Genomic DNA, 22,008 nt, shown 5'->3' with positions numbered 1-22,008 from the left:
AGCAGGAGATAACATGCAGCATGCAACATGCAGCTGAGCTTGAAGCCATTCCGGGCTACACAAACAGCAAATAAAGGCATTGTTTTGAGGGAACAAAGGGGAAAGAATTGTATTCCTGTGTTGTCAGTTAAATCAAATAACTCACAAGAAAAACAATTGCTTTATTTGTAGAATCATTATAGGAACACATTGTGACAACAGAAAACATTGAGCTTTCAATCAACCACTTTTCTATTATTAATTTCTAATAAAGGTACAGTGTGTATTATCTTGTGTTTCTTAGTGGTTTAAAAAAAATCCATTAAATAGAGAAAAGATCAATAATTAAAAAAAGATGAGCTATAAAGACGTACATTTTATAGAGTAGGTCAAAAAAATATGTATTTATTTTAAACAACATGAGAGCAGCATTTCTTAACTGGTGGATCAGGACTCAAAAGAGCGTCACGGACCTTTTTTTAGCGGGTCCTGGGCCTTTGTCCTGTCAATATAATGCTATGAAAGAGAAAAAAAACGAGTCAATTACACAGTAGATGACGATAATGCCCAGCTCAATTGCTTCGTGTAAAGTGGTACCACTGTGCATGTAAGCTATTGTAACTAATACAGGCAAAAACAGTGAATTAGCATACAGCATGTGATAAGGAATAAAAGTGCCATTGTTTGTCTTGGATGAAAAACAGTGCTGAAAGACAAGGTGAACATATACCCAAATATGTTTTCTTCGAATGTGTGAGTACATATGTAATTTAATATAAAAATTATAAATCATGCAAAACAATTAGTATTATGGATGTGTACTGTAAATGTGGCTGTCATTTCTCAATCAATGAATATCCCTTATTCAAACTAGCCTCAATCTTTAACTTGATTTAAAGCAGCTCTAAAACGTTGACAATACCGTAACAAAAAATTGCATTACAGTGCAGTAACTTACGGTACTTGTTTTAGCTTTTGTTGGCAAATAGTCACCTTTCTTATTGAAGTACGACATACAGAGTGTTCCATAAGTTTTGGGTACATTTTGACATTGAACATCTCAGAAATTATTAAGGATATAAAAACACATCTGATAAATTCAGAAAGCGTCTAATCTGAATGTTTACATTGAATGTTCAAAGATAATCAATGTTAGCACCATTGGTCATGCGACGCACATCAAGCAAATAGTCAAATTCTTGCTAAATGTGTCCCAGGATTGCTTTGTCAATGGTTGAAACAGCTTGTTATCTGTACCTTCCTCTCATCTGGGTGTCTAGGAATAGGGTGTACATAGACCAATCCTTTCACAAATCCCTACTCAAAGAAATCGCATTGTGTGATATCTGGAGATGTAGGCGGCCAGGACATGAGATTTTGATCATTCTACTCAGACCATCCAATCCATCTGTCTGGCAGTGTTATGTTCAGAAAATGCCTAACCCTGAGGCTCCATTGTGGTGGGGCCCCATCCCGTGGGCAAATGAAGTCACAAGACTCCTTCTCACTCAATTTATCCATTAACCAGTTTTACCGCATGTTTATGTATGTCATCATTGACATGGTTTGTCAGAGTCACTTAACTTTTGGATTAACTTAAGCTTGTAAGGCATCATGACCTGTTGACCTTTTTACAGCCATATCACCCCGAGAACACCCAATCTCAGGAAGCTAAGCAGGATCAGGCCTGGTTAGTACTTGAATGGGAAACCGCCTGGGAATACCGAGTGCTGTAAATGGATCTATTGGCGCACGCTCTGCTGCAACAGCATTGACTGTACCCACCCGTTGCAGTCGGTGAAAAGTAATAATAAATAAATAAATTGAATTAAATCGAATGTGCAGTCGTTTTCTTGAGACATGCCGAACAGTTGTTGTAGGACACTAAAGTTACCTAATGGCTCTTTTGAGCAATTTAACGGAGCTCGTCTGGAAAACAGTTCGAACTTGTTCAATTACAACTCCTCAAATTGAGAGGCTTCCAGTTCTTTGAGTTGAACATAAGCACCCATCCCATGTGAACTTCCCATGCCATCTCTCTATGGATTTTCACTCCATCTTTCCGATTTTTTTGTGAAATTTACGTTGAATAGTCCATGATTTAGTTTTTGCAAATTCAAGCACACAAAACAGTTGAGGCCACGCCATTAACGGGTCTGAGAAGAAATGGAAAAATCATTTGCCTTCCTAAGACCTAGTGTAATTAAGATAGCACAGTTATTATCTTATTCATAGTTAAAGGAGATATAGGGACTTCAAATGTGCCTGTGACTTTTGGAACACTCTGTATATGTTTGCCCGGCAGTTGTTTATTTTTCTGCATGTCGGAATTTTTCTTTTATGTAATCAGCAATCATCAAAGTTTTTGTGAACTTAAGGGCAACTGCTATTATTGGACATCATGGAGCAAAAATGTTAAGGCAGATCCTGGCCCAGAACAACAGTCTTCACAGTGGGGTCAGGCTCTTCTGAAGGCTTCTGGCTGCTGGCTGAGAATGCAGCACACCTATCATAGCAAGGGAAGAATATGTTTTCAATTGGACAGGTGCAGAATTTCCATCATAGATACATTTAATTTTGTTCTTCCTTGATTTTGGTATGCAATTTTGTTCTTCCTTGATGTTGGTATACAAATCTGTCCTACACTAATCTCCTAAAAAAGGTTATTTTACAGTACTTTACAGTTACTGTATCTATTTTTTTTTTTTTTGCCTTAAACGCAAGGATGTCAATTCATTTTATTTCGGGGGCCAAATGGTAAAAAAACGCAAAAAAAAAAAAAACACTTATTAATGTCATAAAAAGTGTTCTTTAGCTGTTGGGCTGTGGATCGTTTGGAGGCTCACAATTAAATTACATTTATCTTCCAGAAGTCTAAGAATCAACTATTAAATGATTGAGAATTTGTTTTCCTCAAAACAGTTTTCTTTCAAGACAATTGAATCATTTGTAGAGTTTAACAACTGTGCATTTGTTAAAAAAAAAAAAAATCCACAACTGTTAATTTAACTCATGCAAACTTAAAAAAAAAGTGGGCACAAACACTAAATGCAAATGATTTTATGAAATAAATGTATTTTCCTGCATAATATGTATTTGTTTTGAAATTGTTTACCTAAATTGGGAACCCAACTCTTACACTCCATATCTGTTATAGAAAGGAGCTAAAGCTTCTTGAAAGACAAAACTTCTACAAAGACCACTCGGTGCTATTTAAATGTGTATGCTGTAATTTAAGCGCTACCAATCATTTCTAATCACTGGGGATACATTTTTTTTTTAAACGCAGTTTAGAGCAAATGTTGCGGTTAAGAGAGACGTCCATGCACCACACATGAGTGCAATCATATTGCCTTAAGAAGCACGTCCGTGACTTTTATTTTAAGGAAAATCAACTCAAGATGGGTGTTTCCTTAAATGTTCTCTGGTTGATAAATGGTAGTCAGCAAATACAATACAGTGGTTAGTTTGCTTTGGGAATGACACCTGGCTTTGGCAACATCCATATTTAAAATTGTTTCATGGAATGCAGCTCATTTTTTTTCTTGTGCTTCTCTCAGCATTGTTTCGCGAGGTGGATTAAACCAATTGGCAGGCCTGATTATTTTGACATGGGAAAAATATTGACCAAGTCATGATGTGTAAGTTAAGCTATACTATACACTAAAAGGGGGATTTTAGTCTGTGACTTAAAACAATACAAAAAATTATGAAAGACATTAGGTAATGTACAAGGGTTCCGATTTTTCCATAATAAACCTAAATTACACCCAAAGATGTGCATTTTATGATGAAAACAAAATAAATAGTGAGATTTTGGCCCAATGACAGCAAAACAGTAATCGCTTTTTTTCTTCACGTGCCTGGCAGAGACTGAACCGCTGACAGGGTTGGACCGTCGACTCACGCCAGAGACAGAAGCCATTGGAAAATGCAGACTGACCTGAAGAAAACACAGACATTTGGAGAAGTTTTGCATCAGTGTTTCATATCCTTTTACAAGGCTAGCCCCGTTTTAGAAAAGATATCTGAAGGCACAATCAAAATAGCATACGGTCAATGGAAACTTGTAAAGTAAAGAGCATCTATTTACACAAACATTTGTTGATCAAAATACAAGCACAGCATATTGTAATATGTGTAATATTTGACCACTAAATAATGCTGTACTGTGTCGTGCAACCAAAAACGAGTGCTAAAAAGCACAAGGAGAAATACAATGTAGTGAGCCTCTAACCGACCAAAACTCAGCATTTTTCTTCTCATCATTTTGTCCAGACTTTCAAAGGGTATTTCTTTGCTTTGGGTACCCGTAGCAGCAAGTTGGCAGACAATCATATAGGTGAGGATCACTGTAAAATAAATACCAAATTCTCGACCTACGAGTATTTAAAGAAATGTATGTTTGCTTGATGGCTCATATATATGTACTTATTTCAAATCAATAATAATGTTTTTAATGATGTTTTTGACCATTAGGAGGCGCAAAATAATACAAAATGTCCCCCTAAGAAAAGAGCCCCACCTGCTGAAAATGTTGCATCAGGGCGGATTTGAGTTGAGGTCTGTACTTGGTGGCAGCAACCAGCATTTCATTGATAGAATCGTTAAATTCCATCAGTTGCCTGACTTGGTTCTCCAAATCCTGCTTGGCCTGTAATCGGTTCTTCAAGGAAATGTTGACTTCCTAAAGGGAACAAAGGTCACATTAGGCTGATGCATCTTTGGCTGGCATTGCAAGTAACAAATGTGTCTAATATGACCTCTTTTCAAGGTTTGGAAGACAATCACACACACTTTGTTTGTGAAATGATATTATTGTTACTGTAAGTCAAGTCACGTTTATTGTATCGCTCTCAATCACGGGGTCTCAAGGGTCTGCACAGGCCACATTTCCAACATCCCCTGATGTGAAACCAGCATGCAGATTTTTTTTTAAATAATTGCGTAAAGAAAATCAGAAAACTTGAGAAGGGGCCACACATGAAGTTATCCACTTTCCAGGATAGCCAGGCTGCAATGGATGTTGCTTAAGCACCAATACATAGTCAATAGTTGGGAAAATGCCATGTCGCTGCCCATTTGAAAGTAAGACTGGTGTAAAATGTTGATGAAAATTGCCAAAGAAGAAAAGAAAAAAGGCCACACCACTGTCTTTGAGCAGTGTCTGATACACAAAACTTGCTGATGAAAAGGCCTCCCCAAGAAGAGTCTGCTTTATGTGGGTGGTGTTTACTGTCAAAGCTTGAAATTAGCTGTTTCTCAATTAATTCTTATTAGTACCTGTACTTCCTCACGTAGCTTTTTGGCCAAGTCACTTTTGCTCAGCAGTATTTCCTGGGATTGCTTCAGTTGTTCCTCAAGCTTGAATTTTTCCTGATAATCCGGAGCTGGCGTGGAAAAACAAAAACGGTGTTTACTCAAAGACTAATAATAAAATTGAGGAATGCTTTTTTTTACTCGTTATTAATAAATAGATTTGTAAATAAGTGGCATTTTTAAAGGCACAGTGTATTGTTTAGCGTCTAATATTGGTAAAAGAAATCTATTCATCAAGGGGAATATATATATATATATATATATATATATATATATATATATATATATATATATATATATAGGCCGCTACTTTTTTCCCAAACATTCAACCCTGCGGCTTATTCAGTGATGCGGCCATTTTATGTAATTTTTCTTTTTTACAAAAAGTACGATTTAGAACGGTGGAATATATGCGCCGAGGAAGACTGCAACTTCTTGGCTTGACTAGCGGCGAGAAATCTTTCACTAAAACTGGCCACATGCGAAAGGCAACTTTTTCGCAAGTCTTCCAGTGGATCCTATCAGCGTGGGGCAGCATCAAAAAAATCCACCATCACCAACTGGTTCCGAAAAGTCAGTTTTGCTGCGTGACGAAGAGGAGGGCACAGAATCAGGAGTGGATGGGAGCGTGGGACGACGTCTATATGACAACGTTTCTTTCCGACACGGAGGAAGACGACTTTGATGACTTCAGTTCTAAGGAGGAAGATGAGGACGGTGTACCGTGATTTTTATAAGTACGGTATGTTTTTTTTAACAGACCAGTTTACTGTGTTGCGAGCGTGTTGCTAGCGTGTTGCTACCTGTCACAGGCGCCGTTTGGGATGAAAGTTATATTATTATCATTAAAGCTTTGAAAACTCTCTCGGTGTACCGTCTTTGTAAATATGTGTAACCATGTATAATATGTATTTGCAACTGCATATTTTTGTAATGTATTTATTTTAAAGACTTATTCCGATATGTTTTGTACGGGCGAATCAAAGAGAAGGGACGAAAACCACGGGGGCTGACGGAAAAAGGAGTAAACGTGAGACGCGTTTGTGGATGTGGCGGACAATAGTGGATATATATTTTTCCCACCCTTACCTTTGGAAATGTACCCTTTTTCCTTGGATTACTTTCAACGGGACCCGGACTCTGCAGGTCTGCATCAAACCTTAAGTACCGGTATCATTTTCCGTTCATTTTGCCGGCTGTGTACTTTATTGAAGGACATTCAGTTTCAATGGCGGGACTTAAAGTCGGGTTTGGGTTAATTTTGTGTTTGTGTTACATTTTTTACATTTTTTAATGAGGGCGCAAGCAAACGATTGTTGTTGGTATATTCCAGAGATCTCATTCCGTCTTGAGTCTCTTCTCATCGACGTTGGGTTCGTAATGCCTGATCATCTGTATCAAGACGAAACAATTGACGATGAGGAAGAGCAGCCCGGCCGACCAGACCCACAGAAAAGCGTGGCGGCCCTCGAACTCCAGGAAGTAAGCCGGGATCAACCACAGGCCCTGTCCGGAAAACCACAGCAGGAGCAGTCCGACTCCTTGTTTAAGCGAAAGACTCAAATGAGGAACGGCCAGCGGGAGCAAACTCAGGTACCACAGGAAGTACTGCGATGTGCAGACTTTGTTAAAAGAAACAAAAATGGCCGTGTGGAGGAAACAACAGAAAGTCAGGTGACGGTGAAAAGCCCACGAAGTCCCAATCAAGAGGATCAACTGTGGCAGGAATGCCGCAAGAGACATCCAATGGCTCCACCTGCTGTCTGCAGTCAAGTAGAGCATGTAGAAATATGGTGAGAAGTTATGTCGAGTATCTCTTCTGGTGAGATGATACAAGTAAGTCTCGTGAAGGAACGTCCACCCGTAGATGTGATAAAAAAAGCGGCCAGAGCAGAAAAAAGAGCAGCGGCCACACCGACAGGTGCGGCTTGTGTAAGTACAAAATCGGTTTTCCTCTTAAAATGTGGTGGGTGCGGTTTATAATCAGGTGCGCTCTATTGTCCGGAATTTACGGTATATATATATATATATATATATATATATATATATATATATATATATATCATCTCATCTCATTAGCTGCACCGCTTATCCTTAGTAGGGTCGCGGGGGTGCTGGAGCCCATCCCAGCAATCATTGGACAGTGGGCAGGGGACACCCTGAACTGGTTGCCAGCCAATTGCAGGGCACACAGGGACAGACAACTCGCTCGATCATTCACACCTAGGGACAATTTGGACCGGCCAATCCACCTGACATGCGTGTCTTTGGAATGTGGGAGGAAACCGGAGTGCCTGGAAGAAACCCACTGAGGCACGGGGAGATCATGCAAACTCCATACAGGAGGTTAGATCTCATGACCACAGAATTGTGCCGCACACGCTCTAACCACTGCGCTGCCGTGCTGCCATTTATTTACATATATACAGTGCATCCGGAAAGTATTCACAGCGCTTCACTTTTTCCACATTTTGTTATGTTACAGCCTCATTTCAAATTGTATTAATTTAATCTCTTATCTCAAAATTCTACACAAAATACTCCATTATGACAATGTGAAAAAGTTTTTTTTTTACTTTTTTTGAATTTATTAAAAATAGAAAACTAAGAAATCACATTTACATAAGTATTTACAGCCTTTGCTTAATACTTTGTTGATCCACCTTTGGCAGCAAATACAGCCTCAAGTCTTTTTGAATATGATCCCACAAGTTTAGCGCACCTTTCTTTAGGCAGTTTTGCCCATTCTTCTTTGCAATAAGTCTCAAGCTCAATCAGGTTGGATGGGAGACATTTGTGCACAGACATTTTCAGATCTCTCCAGAGATGTTCGATCGGATTCAAGTCTGGACACTGGCTGGGCCACTCCAGGAAATTCACGGAACGGTTCTGAAGCCAATCTTTTGAGATCTTGGCTGTGTGCTTTGGGTCGTTGTCCTGCTGAAAAATAAACCTTTGCCGCAGCCTGAGGTCAAGAGCGCTCTGGAGCAGGTTTTCATCCAGGATATCTCTATATATTGCTGCATTCATTTTTCCTTCTATCCTGCTAGTCTGCCAGTTCCTGCTGCTGAAAAACATCCCCAGAGCATGATGCTGCCACCACCATGCTTCACTGTAGGGATGGTATTGGCCTGGTGATGAGCAGTGCCTTGTTTCCTCCAAACATGGCGCTTGGCATTCACACCAAAGAGTTCAATCTTTGTCTCATCAGACCAGAGAATTTTGTTTCTCATGGTCTAAGAGTCATTCAGGTGCTTTTGGGCAAATTCCAGACGGGCTTAATGTTCCTTTTACTAAGGAGTGGCTTTCGTCTGGCCACTCTACCATACAGGCCTGATTGGTGGATTGCTGCAGAGATGGTTGTCCTTCTTGAAGGCTCTCCTTTCTCCACAGAGGAACGCTGGAGCTCTCACAGAGTGACCGTCGGGTTCTTGGTCACCTACCTGACTAAGGCCCTTCTTCCCCGATCGCTCAGTTTAGAAGGCCGGCCAGCTCTAGGAAGAGTCCTGGTGGTTCCAAATGTCTTCCGTTTAAGAATAATGGAGGCCACTGTGCTCATTGGGACCTTCAAAGCAGCAGAATTTTTTCTGTATCCTTCCCCAGATTTGTGCCTCAAAACAATCCTGTCTCGCAGGTCTACAGACAGTTCTTTTGACTTCATGCTTGGTGTTTGTGCAATGACATGCACACTCAAATGTGGGACCTTAAATAGACAAGTGTGTGCCTTTCCAAATCATGTCCAATCAAATTAATTTACTGCAGGTGGACTCCAATTAAGCTGAAGAAAGATCTCAAGGATGATCAGTGGAAAAAATATGTACCTGAGCTCAATTTTGAGCTTCATGGCAAAGGCTGTAAATACTTATGTTAATGTGATTTCTTAGTTTTCTATTTTTAATAAATTCAAAAAAAGTTAAAAAAAAACTTTTTCACATTGTCATAATGGAGTATTTTGTGTAGAATTTTGAGATAAGAGATTAAATTAATACAATTTGGAATGAGGCTGTAACATAACAAAATGTGGAAAAAGTGAAGCGCTGTGAATACTTTCCGGATGCACTGTATATATATATATATATATATATATATATATATATATATATATATATATATATATATATATATATATATATATATATATATATATATATATATATATATATATATATATATAGTGTGTGTGTGTGTGTGTGTGTGTGTGTGTGTGTGTGTGTGTGTGTGTGTGTGTGTGTGTGTGTGTAATAAAAATAGTAATTTGATGATGATTTTTCTCTTTTACTTTTTTTTACTTCAAATCAATGACTGTTCCTTTCAATGTGCATACATGTATTGTACAACCATAAAAACGTGAAGAAAATAAAGTAGGTTCGTCAGTAAGTTTTCCAAAAAGAATGTTTGTCTGCAATTCCTGCATCATAATTACACTAATCACTCGCTATAACGCGGTTTACTTTTTAAAGTTTTGCTACCTCACGGATTTGCATCGTGTTCTGCATTCTGATTGGCCAAACAGTCTTCCGCCACAAAACGTTTTGCCCTTTAGTTTCACTGAATAGGAGAGTATTTAATTGTATGATAATTGTATAAAAGATTGAGACATCGACATCAACAAGTACTTTTTGGAATGCAACCCCTGCAAAAAACAAGGGATTACTGTATCTAACATCTTTGTATTCCGAGTTTTAAAAGGTCGGATAAGTGAAATTCGTACCAAAGTTTAAAGGGGCAGTGTGCAAAGTTTAGTGCCTCATTCTGGTATAAAAAAAAAAATCACCCAATAAAAAAAGAACAACAATGATGGCTGAGTGGTTAGCGTGCAGCCCCATGGTGCCGAGGTTTAGGCTTCAAGTCTAGCTACCGCAGCCTCCCCTTGTGACGTTTGCATGTTCTCCCTCTGTCTGCGTTGGTTTCCTCCCACATTCCAAAGACATGCCTTTAAGGTCTTTGTGTACACTGCGACTGGCTGGCAAACAGTTGAGGGTGTCCCCTGCCCACTGCCCGAAGATAGCTGGGATGGGCTCCAGCATGCGCCAACCCTACTGATAAGTGGTGCAGATAATTGATGGAAGATTTGAATACTACATAAACATAAAATAACTATTATACAAAAAAAAATCACAAGTTGAGAAATTTGTATTTCTTTTACACAGTGGAATCCTACTTATGTCACCGCCATGTTTGTTCGGCATTCAGCCGCCACGCTGTGCACAGTGCCATCTAATGGTCAAATATTACACTTTGGGGCTTTAAGCATTTACACACATAAAAAGGGATTGCTAAAAAAACTATTTCCCTTAATAATTGCAACCTATTAAAGTGTCAAATTTTGTGTGTACGTACTGGATTCCTTTGCTTTCATGACAGTCGTGTGAAATCCGGTATTACTGAGGTGGAATAACAGAGTTGTGTTCTCCAAAGCTTTGTTTTCTTGTTCAGCCTTGCGGATTTTATTGTTGAGACACTTTCCTTGCTGTCTGAGTTCCGCTTTTTCGAGTGCCGCCTAGCAGAAGAAAACGGTGTTTTAGTGACTTGAGGCACCTGGCGAAATGTGACATCGTGTCATTTAACATTTTATATGTTCTCACCCGAGCAATGTAATGAGCTTGAGACTTGACCGGATCGCCGTCATCTTCGTCAGCTGCCATGGCAAATGTCACAACCTCATAATGTTTCTTTGTGGCTTCCACTTTGTACAACTTTATATTCAGGTCCAAGCTAGGAGGAATGACAGTGGAGAATAGAAATCAATACGCGATCCTCAACTAACTGTGGCAAGGTTCATACACCTTTTTCACCGCCAAAATCAAGCACTTTTTGACTTTCATAGCCAAATTTCAAATCTCTCCAGTACTATTAAAAGAAGAAATCCGGTGCGAATTATGTATTTTGCAGATTTGTCCCCAAATATGTCCGCAATCTTCAAACGTTTTGCAGGTCGACAAATATATCCGCAATTTACATCTGCGATTTTTAATCTTGTGTTTGCATTTATCAAGACATATGCTCTTTAGATCTTGAGTAAATTGCAAATATGTTTGTGGATCTAAACAATATGTGTGTAGATGTTTTTAAAAGAAAACTCTTCTCATGTAGGTGTCTGGTAAAAATTACGGTATTATCCATCTATCTATCTACCCATGTAATATCCCTCGAGAGGGATGACCGACAGCAAGAAAACACATACAAAAACAAAGAAAATTTTAAAAAAGGGAAAAAGTAGTAAAATTACACACAAAAATGTTTGGGGACCATGGCCAACCCAAATGCCCAAACACCCAAACAAGTTAAGCACCTCGGCACCCAAGTTGGTCATGCTTTTGTCCCTCCAGATGAAGCGGGACACAAGGAAGCACTCTTCTGTTCAATAGCAGGGCCCGACAGCTTTCACTGGTGTACCCCTGCCGCATCATACCTGCCCATCCGTTAGGACGCGTTCAAACATCCCACTATCCTTTTACAACACCTCTCCAATCATTCCTATCACCAACAAGAGCTCTAGCTTCCACTATATTTAGACTTCTTTCCTGCAGTGCACTCATAACACCATCCATCCAGGTCAATCGTGGCCTTCCTCTTGCTCTCCTTCCATTTACTTCTGCTCTGTAGATCCTCTTCAACATTCACTCCTCATCCATCCCCTCCATGTGTCCAAATCAACCGAGTACTCTCTTATCCACACGCTTGCTCAGTTCCACTACAACTCCAGTTCTGTCTCTCACAATTTCATTTCTCAATAATCCAATCCTGTCACTCCAAACATACTCCTCAAACAATTCATCTCCAAAACATTTAATTTCCTTCTCAAATCTGCGTTCAGGCTCCAAGTCTCTGCATCCTTTAACACAGTCTTCACAATCACGCTCTAATACAAAGTCCCCTCTTAACATCCATACTCATACTAATGTTGTCATCACTCTCCTCAGAGCACCCAAAACCTTGCTTCCTTGATTCACTCTGTGCAATACCTCGCACTCCATTCCACAAACTGCAGCCACATCACAACCTATATTTATTACCATACGGTAATATATAACTTACATGTTCAGTTGCAAGAAGTTCTTCCCATCAAAATTTACCACAGGGAAACGCAACCTTAATTTTTTGCATGGCCCATAGTAATTAATTGATCCGTGATCCTTGCAATGAAAATTCATAAATCATAGATAAGCTAGGGCAGCACAACGGCGCTGGGGTTAGCGCGTGTGCGGCACAGTTCTGAGGTCATGAGATCAAATCTCCTGTGTGGAGTTTGCATGTTCTCCCCGTGCTTGTGTGGGTTTCCTCCGGGCACTGCAGTTTCCTCCCACATTCCAAAAACATCCATGTCAGGTTAATTGGCCGGTTTAAATTGTCCTTAGGTGTGAATGAGCGAGCGAATTGTATGTCCCTGTGTACCCTGCGACTGGCTGGCAACCATTTCAGGGTGTCCCCTGCCCACTGCCCGAAAATAGTTGAGATGGGCTCCAGCACCCCCGCGACCCTAGCGGTGCAGATAATGGATGGATGGATGGATAGATAAGGTAGTTAATCTTCTTGAATTATTTTATGTGACTGGATAAACCGACTCTCCCATTGGGAATCTCCTTTTTGCAAACATGGCTGCATGCAGAGCGTGGATTTTTCCCACGTTTGAGCCATTGTTTGTATTGTTTGTTTTCTAGCCATCGTTCATGATAACGGCAGCTTCTCGGCATTTGACCTTATGTACCTGTCCACTATTGGGCGATGACGCTTCGAGTGACATACAAACTAATGCCAACAGCCATTTAACACAAGGGAAGAAGAAATGCAATGGCTAAGGCAAGCCACCAGAGAGCAGTGTCAGCCTCAAGCAGACTTTTTCTATTTTTCTTCATTTAATGTGTGGTCTATCGAGTCAGACTGCCAAGATACATGGCAACAGTTTCAACAATTTATAAGCACTTCACCCAAAACTCCAGCAGGTTTCGAGCCTCGAAAGCCCAATATTAAAATTCAAGCATTTTCAAGGATTTTAAGCTCTTGTATGAAACCTGCTGTTAATGCTAATAGCGCTGAGGCCAGGTAAATTTTCTCTGCTCATGTTGCCGCCCCACATATCCAACATGCCAAAATTTAGTTGCACAATAGCAGACTATAGAAGTACATTAGGTTAGTGTCAAACATAATGCCCGCGGGTCACATCAGGCCCGCCAAGAGATTTAATGCGGCCTGCGAGACAAGGCCGAGAGAAGAACAAGAGAAAATAAGCCGCATCACATCAAAAATTTGACATGAAGTTTTAAATATGTCCTCTGGATGTCGTCAAACGCCACTCCCAAATCAGACCAACCACTGTAGCTGTATTTTCTGACTACCATTTATAAACCAGAGAACTTTTGAACAGAACACATCGCAATGTTATTTGACTCAAAATAGAAGTCACGGATGCGCTGCTTAAGGCAACACGATTGCACTCACATGCGGTGCATGTCTTCCTTGACCGCAACACTTACAATTAAACTACACGTTTTAACCCCAGTGATTGGAAATTAATGGTAAACACAAAAAGCTTAAGAGATCTTTTGCTACTTTCTATAATAGATATGAAATCCAACAGTTCCCAAATTCAGTTAAAAGTTTTCATAAAAAAACAGATAATCAATCATTTACACTTAAATCTGTGGTTTTTGCTATTTTTGTCTACATTCCTGAATTAAGGGGACATTGTGTATTAATTAGCACCTCCTAGTGATAAAAGGAAAACCCTCACTCAATAAAAAAAAACAATTTTAGTTTAAATACTGAGAAAAACTACATGGACTATTTTATAATAGAGCATTTTTTTCAGATACGAAGTACAAAATGTGCATTTAGTTTATATAACATGAGCCTAAAAGGAGCTGACATATTTGTCCGCCATCTTGCTGCCACGGGTACCCAGATGAAAATAAACAAAAGTACTGAGAAAGGTTTCGCAAGACGTTGAAAAACAATAATGGTTACTTTGGTCTCTGAAGTTTGTGTCCTTTCTTGTGCTTTTTACCACTCATTTTCAGTCTCACGACACAGTACAGCCACATTTAATGGTCAAATAATACACACTGTCCCTTTAGATACACTGTAATTAATTTGTTCGTTTGCTTTTTTTTCATATGCACAGTTGATAAACACTAAAAAGAGGAAATTCCTTCAGAAAATATAAAAGATATTACATAATTTTACAAAAATTCAAGGCAGTTTTTACCCGATTTTCTGTCTCTCCTGCTCCATGGTCTTCAGCTGCTGAGTGAGCATCTGAGTGTAAACCCGGATCTCCTCCTGCCTCTCATGAATAGCTTTCTTCACATTTAGTTGTCTTTTCTCCAAGGACACCACACTGTTGGCTTTGTTGAAAAGGAGATCCCGCTTACGCCGCACCTCCAGCTTGGAGATGTTCTGCTCCACCACATTATCCTGATGAAGGTCAACAAGTCATTGTTTTGCTGTGGAGGCCGCTCATTTGTTAAGCAGAATCATCTGAGACTGAACGTTTCAGTTCCACATTTTCTTTTACGTGCCGCGGTTGCCGTGGTAACAGTCAACAGTGTTTGAACATTGTACGGTGAGTCACTAAATCGCAAAATGGCACTGTTTAAAAACAAAATTAGACCATGTACTGCAGTTAGAATAGAAGTGTACGGTTTCCTACAAAATAAAGTATTTATTTGAGTCCACCCAGAAGTGAAACTTTCAAAATTGGGCATAATTTACATTTCTTGGTATTATATGAATAGTCTGTTTTCCAAGTTAATGTAAATGGAGAACAGATGTTTTCAATTTAGCATTAAGATAAATACGGGTTATCATACTATGGCTTGGGGGCCATTTGCCGCCCACCATCGGTTTTAAGTGGGCCACGGCACAAAATTAAATCTATTGGTTTAAAAAAACTGAACTGAATGTTATATTTATCATATTTTCTGGACTATACCGCTCACCTTTAGAAATATTCCCCTGTGAAAGATCTTTTATATTTAAGGGGAACTGCTGTCAGGTTTTGCAATTTGAAAAAATCTGTCTCATAAATATTGGCAGATCTCGTTCTGCAACTAAAATAAATTGATTCTGTTAGGTTCTTGCATGCCACCTTCCCCCAAAGGGCACCAACCGGGTGGGGGGTAAGACACACCTGAGCCCAATCTAGACAGACCAGTCCCTAATTTTCCTGACAGGTTATAAAGACCGTTTGGACAGCACAGTGGTCGGGTCATTGCATTTGCATTTCCATTTCCAGTTTGTTGTTTGTTTCGGGTTTGGATATTGTCAGGTTTGATTTTGTTTGGACATATTTTTTGTTTTGTAAACACTGTTTTTTAATTTGTTCCCGATTCTGTATTAAATACCAATCTTATATTGAGCTCCTTTTCCTAAGTTCCTGCTTCCCTTTCACGTAGGTCCGACTGCAAAACCCAACTGATTCGTTCGTAAACGGTTACTGTATATAGAACCATTTCAATGTAATTTTGCATTTCCGATTTTATTTACCGTATATCTTGTCCATAAGGCATACGGGCTTTTAAGACGCACTTTTGAATTCACGGCATCTTTTGTTTTTTAAGTGCACTTTATAATCTGGAAAATACGGTACCATCATACCTTCAGGTCTGATTCCTCAACATCAATTAATTCACTGCAAGTCCGATCAGATTTCATGTATGTTTGACACCTTAGGTCGGATAGCAGAGATTGAGTAATTGATTCGAAACCAACCCAAAAAGGTCTGAATTACTAAAACCTGTTTTGTTTGTGTTCAAAATGTTCCGTTATAGGAAGATTGTGTGAAGCGGTTTGACAAAATAACTAGAACATATGGAAAATTGTTTTTAGTGTGTGTAATAAATACTGCAACACAGCCACCAATGTTATAAAGTATTCCAGTATCTCTTTGACCTGTTGCCACCTGGTAGGCGCTACAGATCCCTTAAAACAAGGACTAACAAAGTTCAGTCAGTTGATTCCCCAGGGCCATCACCGCCATTCAAAACGTGTGTAGAATATGTCTAACCAGTCGTTTTTAAAAATGGATATTCGTATTTATTGATTTATTTGGGAATATCTTTGCGCTGTTTTTCATTGCACTATTCTCATGATGCACTTACAACTTAAGCCAGTCACCATGCACAACCTGGTAGATACTTTTGCCGATTAATCCTGACATTTCTATTTATAATTTATTTCTTTTTTAAGTCTTTTTAAGTTTATCTTGGAGTGCCATTTCTTATGTTGTTGTAATCAGTGTTCACTTTGTTGTTATCAATGACAGCAAAGACAATTCTCATTCTTATATTTGTGTACGTGGCCTTCAAACAAATATTCTGATATACAATTTCATTCCTGTAAATAGAAGTCAAACATAAACACGGCGTACATAAATGAGCTACCTGTTTCTTGAGCCCGAGTCGCTTGAGTTCTTTCTCTATAGTATTATTTATCAGCTTCAGTTCCGCTACTTTGTTGTACAAGGCTTTCTTCTGAACAGCAGAAGCCTCTCGCTCATTTCTCAAATAGCGGATGTCCTCCTACAAAGGACAAAATGATATCCAGTAAGATAGCCGCTTTTGTGATGAATGGCATCTGATTCCGTACACACTTCTGACCTCAGACTCTTTGATTTTGACGACCATCTTACTGGATGTTTTCTCCCTCTCTTCGAGGGTATTGAGCAACTCTGTGATCTTCACTTCCATCACCAACTTTTCCTCCGAATCGCCAACCACACCTTGCAATCGGGCTAGTTTCTTGTCTAATATGATCACCTGGGAGTCCTGATGGATGAAAGAGCCATGAAAAATGACATTAAGAGAAAGCTAAGCAGGTAGGCCAGCAAGCTAGCTTTCACTTGTTTGGTTACCTTCTCATTCATGATCATCATCTGTTTGACCAAGTATTCTTCCTGTTTCTTGAGCTGACATTCCAGCGTGTTGATGGTGCATTTACTACGTAGCATATGCGCCATGTGATTCTTTTCCTTTTTTTTGAAGTCTTCCCCTTGCTGTTTGAAGTGGACCACCTCCTTGCCGCGATCTCGTAGCTGAATGTCCAGCTCCTGGAAACCAAATATGATCTTTTAGCAGTGGCGTGCATTTCACACCTGGGCCTTTGATAATGTCTCTTTTGCAAACAAACTGGCTCTTGGGAGTGAAGCCGGCTCCTCTACCAAATAAGAGCCAGTTCCCTGCGAGGCATATTTTTCTCTCTTGTGATTGGTCAATATGCATGTATTTTTCAGGGACGTTATGTTGTTAACATTAAATTATTTTAGGAATTTTGTACATTTGTAAATATTTCAATTTCCCTGTAATTTTCAGGGACAATAAATGTATTTTACCGAACAAATATAGAAGTTATGACATAATTTATCTGTTGTGGCACTTAAAAGTCCGTCCATCCATTATCCACACCTCTTATCTTCAGTAGGGTTGTGAGGGTGCGTGGGCAGTGGGCATGGGACACCCTGAACTGGTTGCCAGCCATTCGCAGGTCGCACAAAGACAGACAACTCAATTGTTCATTCACACCTAGGGACAATTTGGACCGGCCAATTAACCTGACATGCATGTTTTTGGAATGTGGGAGGAAACCGGAGTGCCCGGAAGGAACCCACACAAGCACAGGGAATTCATGCAAACTGCACAGGAAGGAAGTATGACAAGATCACATGATTCAGATATTTTTAGGCCAGCAGAGAAGGCCTTACAGGCACTGACAGTCCACCGCTATCTATCAATAACTAACAGTTAAAATTATTTCACCACAAATTTGTTTCAGTACACGTTGTTATCACAACTGCCAGGAAATGATATGTACAGCATCCTACCTTGATTGCCTGTTGCTCTTCCTTGAGGAAATTTTCCATTTGAGCAGCTCTCTCCTTCTCACTCATGGCATTCTGTATCACAGATTGTAGCTTCTCTTTCAAGGCATTGTTTTTGGCCCCAGTCTGAGCCAGTCTGCATCACAAGTGAGACAAAATATGTGGTCATGCGTGAACTGCAGCATCACACTTGGTGAGCGAGTTGGACAGACTTTTCGTCGTTGTTTTGGATGTTTTCTTCCATCCTGCGTATCTGGGATCTCATCGAATACACATTGGAAGTTGTTCTATCCAATAAGGCTTTGGAACTTTTCAGCTGCAGATGAATAATGTAAATTAAACATGGTTGATTCATACACAAATCACCCCATTTCTATTTGATTTGGCACTCTCTTTTAGATTTCAATTAACCCCCCCATTTCAAGGTTTCCACACAAAATTCGAAATGAGTAGACTTAGTAATTTAAGTATTATTTTTCCAATGTTATGATTTGTTTTACAACTACACGAGGAACATTCACTGTCTTCCCATATCAGAAAATGTTGCTGCATTTTTCTTTTCTTTTAACAATACAGGAAATAACATTTTAGAAATATTGTTATTATTTTTCAATCCAATTAAAAAAACAAATGCATAATCTGCTATTTGCTATACCAGCTCATATGTACATATCTTAAAATATTTTTTCTTGTTTTATTACACTATTATTATTACGATTATAAAACTTCTGCGTTACCTCATCTTGCATCGTGACATAGTCTCTTTCCAGCTCCTTCAAGACCAGACGGAGTTTTGCTGTTTGTCGATGGGTCGCAGCTAATTTTTTCTCTTTGAGTTTGTTGTCGTTTATCTGTGATTCCTGCAAGTTTCTCATTTCTATGAGAGTGACATTCCGGTCTCTGATGGTCTGGTTGGTCTCGGCCAGTTTCTATAGCAATGAAGGAACTCCTTTGGTTTATTCTGGAATAGCTTGTAGCTTTGGGCTAAAGCTTGATCACGGCATATTTGTTTGTTTACCAGAGCACACTGATGCATTTCGGCATCTCTTTGCTTCATCTGTTGAATGGTGTTTTCCCACTGGTGGATGATCTGCTCAGTTTCAATGTGAGCCTGCTGCAATTTTTCTGTTGTTTTTTCCAAAGCAATCTAAGAAAACGAAACACAGGACACGTAGGTCACCACCACAGCTTATCCTGCTGTTAACATTTTCTAGATATCTCTTGCGTTATGTACCTGCACAGCTATAGTTTCTGTCATTTCTTTGTCAAGGGCTTTGTGTTTTTTGCTGCCCTCCAATGTTGTCCTCTCTATGGCCAAACTGAGTGACTGAGGGACAGACGTTTGCATTTTAGTTGAAAATTATTCGGAAATAGAAGGTGGCATGCTAGAACATGTTGACCTTGATCCTCTGCTCATCCTGATGTGAATATTTCAGGATAGCCATGGTGTCCTCGTCTTTTATGGTTGACTCCTCCAAAAACGATTTCAGTGCCTCCTCGTCCCACTTCATTTTCACCCGAAATTGCTCCACCTTATGTCTAGCCTTTGAGATGTTGTTCTAAGAAGGTGGTTGAAAGGTCAGTCGTGAAATTTGGGGATTTTTATTGCGATTTATCACATGAGTGTAAACATATAGCTGTTATTTACCTCATACCATTCGGCCTTTTCACCCAGTTTCCTGATTTCATTTTCCATCTTGGTATTGTCTTGTTCCAGACGGCCCATTTCCCTCTCTGCAATGGCAGTGAGGTCTTTCTCCAATGTGACTTCTCTGTCTTTGGCCTTGCACAGAGCCTTTGTAAAATAATTTAGTATATTTTCAAAAAACAATCTTTGTTTTTTTCCACGGGCTCAAATCAATTAAACCTACCTCTGTGATATCCAGCTCCTTCTTAGCATTTTTCAGGCAGTCATTGCCTATTTGCCTTTTTTCTTTATAAGTCTCACGTTTGTTTCTGAATTCCACAATCAACCTTTTTATGTCACATATCTGGAAGATTGGACAACAATCATTGTGTAGGGGATTTTTTTTAACTTGTACACAACTAATAACATTTCCACTTTTGTGTAGGTTTGAGGATCCTACTCACCTGGTTTATTAGGGCCTTGTTTTCAGTGTTCAGTACTGGCAGGGCATAGTGCTGCTCCCAGCCAGTCTCTGATAAAATTCTCGCCGCAAATACAGCCATGTTTACCTAAAGAAATTTTGTGTCCCTTATGGTTATCTTCCAATATCTAAGTTAAGGCACAAGTGATTCACCACATCAAAATCCAAAAGTATTTTCCCAGTCTCAGAGTTTACAACATTGTGAGCCGTGATTACAGTCCCTTTGATGATGTCACCACAGGGCGATGCATCATTTGAAAGGAGAACTTGAGGGGCTCTTTATGATACATCATGGCAGAAGTTGAGGGGATCTTTATGATACGTCATGGCAGAAGTGCCACCAAGTTTAACAGTACTACAACTTGTCACCTAGCAACTGTGACATTGTTGGGAGGAAAGGGAAAGTCTGATTCAGCGGTGGGCAAAGTATTTTATTCACTATATGTTGGTTGGTTGGTTGGTTGGTTGGTTGGTTGGTTTGGTTGGTTTGGTTGGTTTGGGTTGGGTTGGGTTGGGTTGGGTTGGTTGGTTTGGTTTGGGTTGGGTTGGATGGGTGTTTGGTTGGGTGGGTGGTTGGATGGGTGTCTGGATCGGTTGGTTGGATCCCTTAACCGCTAGGGTCGTAGGGGTATCATTTCCTATGGTGTCTCTTGGGAAAGTATAGCCTCCTGGCGCTCATCCTTCTCCAGGCCAACATATTGACTTGTGAACATAGAAAATAGAACATTTCCAGAAGATATGATTTCTTTTGTAGAACACGATCAACCTAAAATCTACACATTCCTGGTGAAATGTTAAAATTTTTTTGGGTGATTGTAATATTGAGATCTAGTTTAATCCTTCCATATTTCAGTGTTAAGGAGTCCCATAAAACAATTAAACCGACAAAATGGACTGATACACCACTTGGTTTTATTTAGTGTTAGGTCTATTACCTTACATCTCTGAATAAAACACACAATAAGAGACAAGAGACATTGATATATTTCTCATGAGGAGATGGGTTCAGTTCTCGGCCTGATTGTCATCCGACCAAAACCTCAGCAGTGCCTCTTTTTTATTACAAACAATTCAGTCACAAAGTTGTTGGGAGTGGAGTTTGGCACATCAAAGGGACACCATCCTCAACCGAGGAACATCAAACAGACCAGAGTAAAACAAACGTGACAATGCAGCAGTTATCCTCAGGCAAATAGTTGAGTAGTTGACAAGGTGATAAGACTCTTTGAAGAGAGGTAATACTAAACAGTAAGGGTCTCTGTAATGTTCAATATTTGTAGCTAATGCGTTTAAAATTTACAATAATCCTATAATTTGGCCAAGCTTCCTGTTTTTTTTTTCACACCAACAAACAAAAAAAGTGAAAGCAAAACAAAAAATAAAAAAAACCTCTAAAAACATGAAACATTTGCTCTTGATCTCTTACATTTCAGAATAGCAAAGTATAGCATAACGATGTGTCATAAAGGATGCTTTTCTTCCATTGACCACCTAAAATATTGTAAAATTGTAAATGGACTGCATTTATACAGCCCTTTGCAAGTCACTGAAGACATCTCAAAGCACCATAAAATGTGCTTTATACTTACACAATCACACATACACACTCACACTGATAAGCGGCATCAGCCGTGCAAGACACCTACCTGCATGTAATTACTGGGTTAATTGTTGAAAAAGGGTTAAATGCGCTTAGTCAACCAACTTGAAAAAAAAAATCATTTTGCAGTACTAGAAAATCTCAATGACCCAGCACTGGTGAGTTATTTTCAGAACAGGTCCAAGGGC

General features: G+C 39.4%; 2 protein-coding genes across 2 annotated transcripts; both read right to left on the bottom strand.

Annotated features, from left to right (window-relative positions):
- Positions 1-141: 141 nt before the first annotated feature.
- On the bottom strand, positions 142-20,404 carry LOC148374340 (coiled-coil domain-containing protein 39-like). Its single transcript, XM_088335122.1, has 19 exons — positions 20,204-20,404; positions 19,984-20,103; positions 19,761-19,907; positions 19,513-19,671; positions 19,347-19,439; positions 19,131-19,259; positions 18,850-19,041; positions 18,325-18,428; positions 18,116-18,248; positions 17,150-17,344; positions 16,896-17,063; positions 16,680-16,817; positions 14,504-14,712; positions 10,884-11,013; positions 10,639-10,798; positions 5,263-5,369; positions 4,505-4,666; positions 3,843-3,922; positions 142-2,485 (listed from the first exon to the last, which is right to left on the bottom strand). The coding sequence occupies exons 1-19, from the start codon at positions 20,300-20,302 to the stop codon at positions 2,395-2,397; spliced, it is 2,616 nt and encodes an 871-aa protein (XP_088191248.1). The 5' UTR covers positions 20,303-20,404; the 3' UTR covers positions 142-2,394.
- LOC148374341 (GPI alpha-1,4-mannosyltransferase I, catalytic subunit-like) lies at positions 6,614-10,474 on the bottom strand. Its single transcript, XM_088352692.1, is given in 3 exon segments — positions 6,614-7,178; positions 7,181-7,253; positions 10,469-10,474. Coding segments are annotated over 3 exon segments (621 nt in total). The 3' UTR covers positions 6,614-6,636.
- Positions 20,405-22,008: the final 1,604 nt, after the last annotated feature.

This window comes from Urocampus carinirostris, chromosome 1 (assembly GCF_059441175.1).
Source record: "Urocampus carinirostris isolate Australia breed hairy pipefish chromosome 1, RoL_Ucar_1.0, whole genome shotgun sequence".
Taxonomy (NCBI): Eukaryota; Metazoa; Chordata; class Actinopteri; order Syngnathiformes; family Syngnathidae; genus Urocampus; species Urocampus carinirostris.
This window is presented reverse-complemented; position numbering and strand designations above follow the sequence as displayed.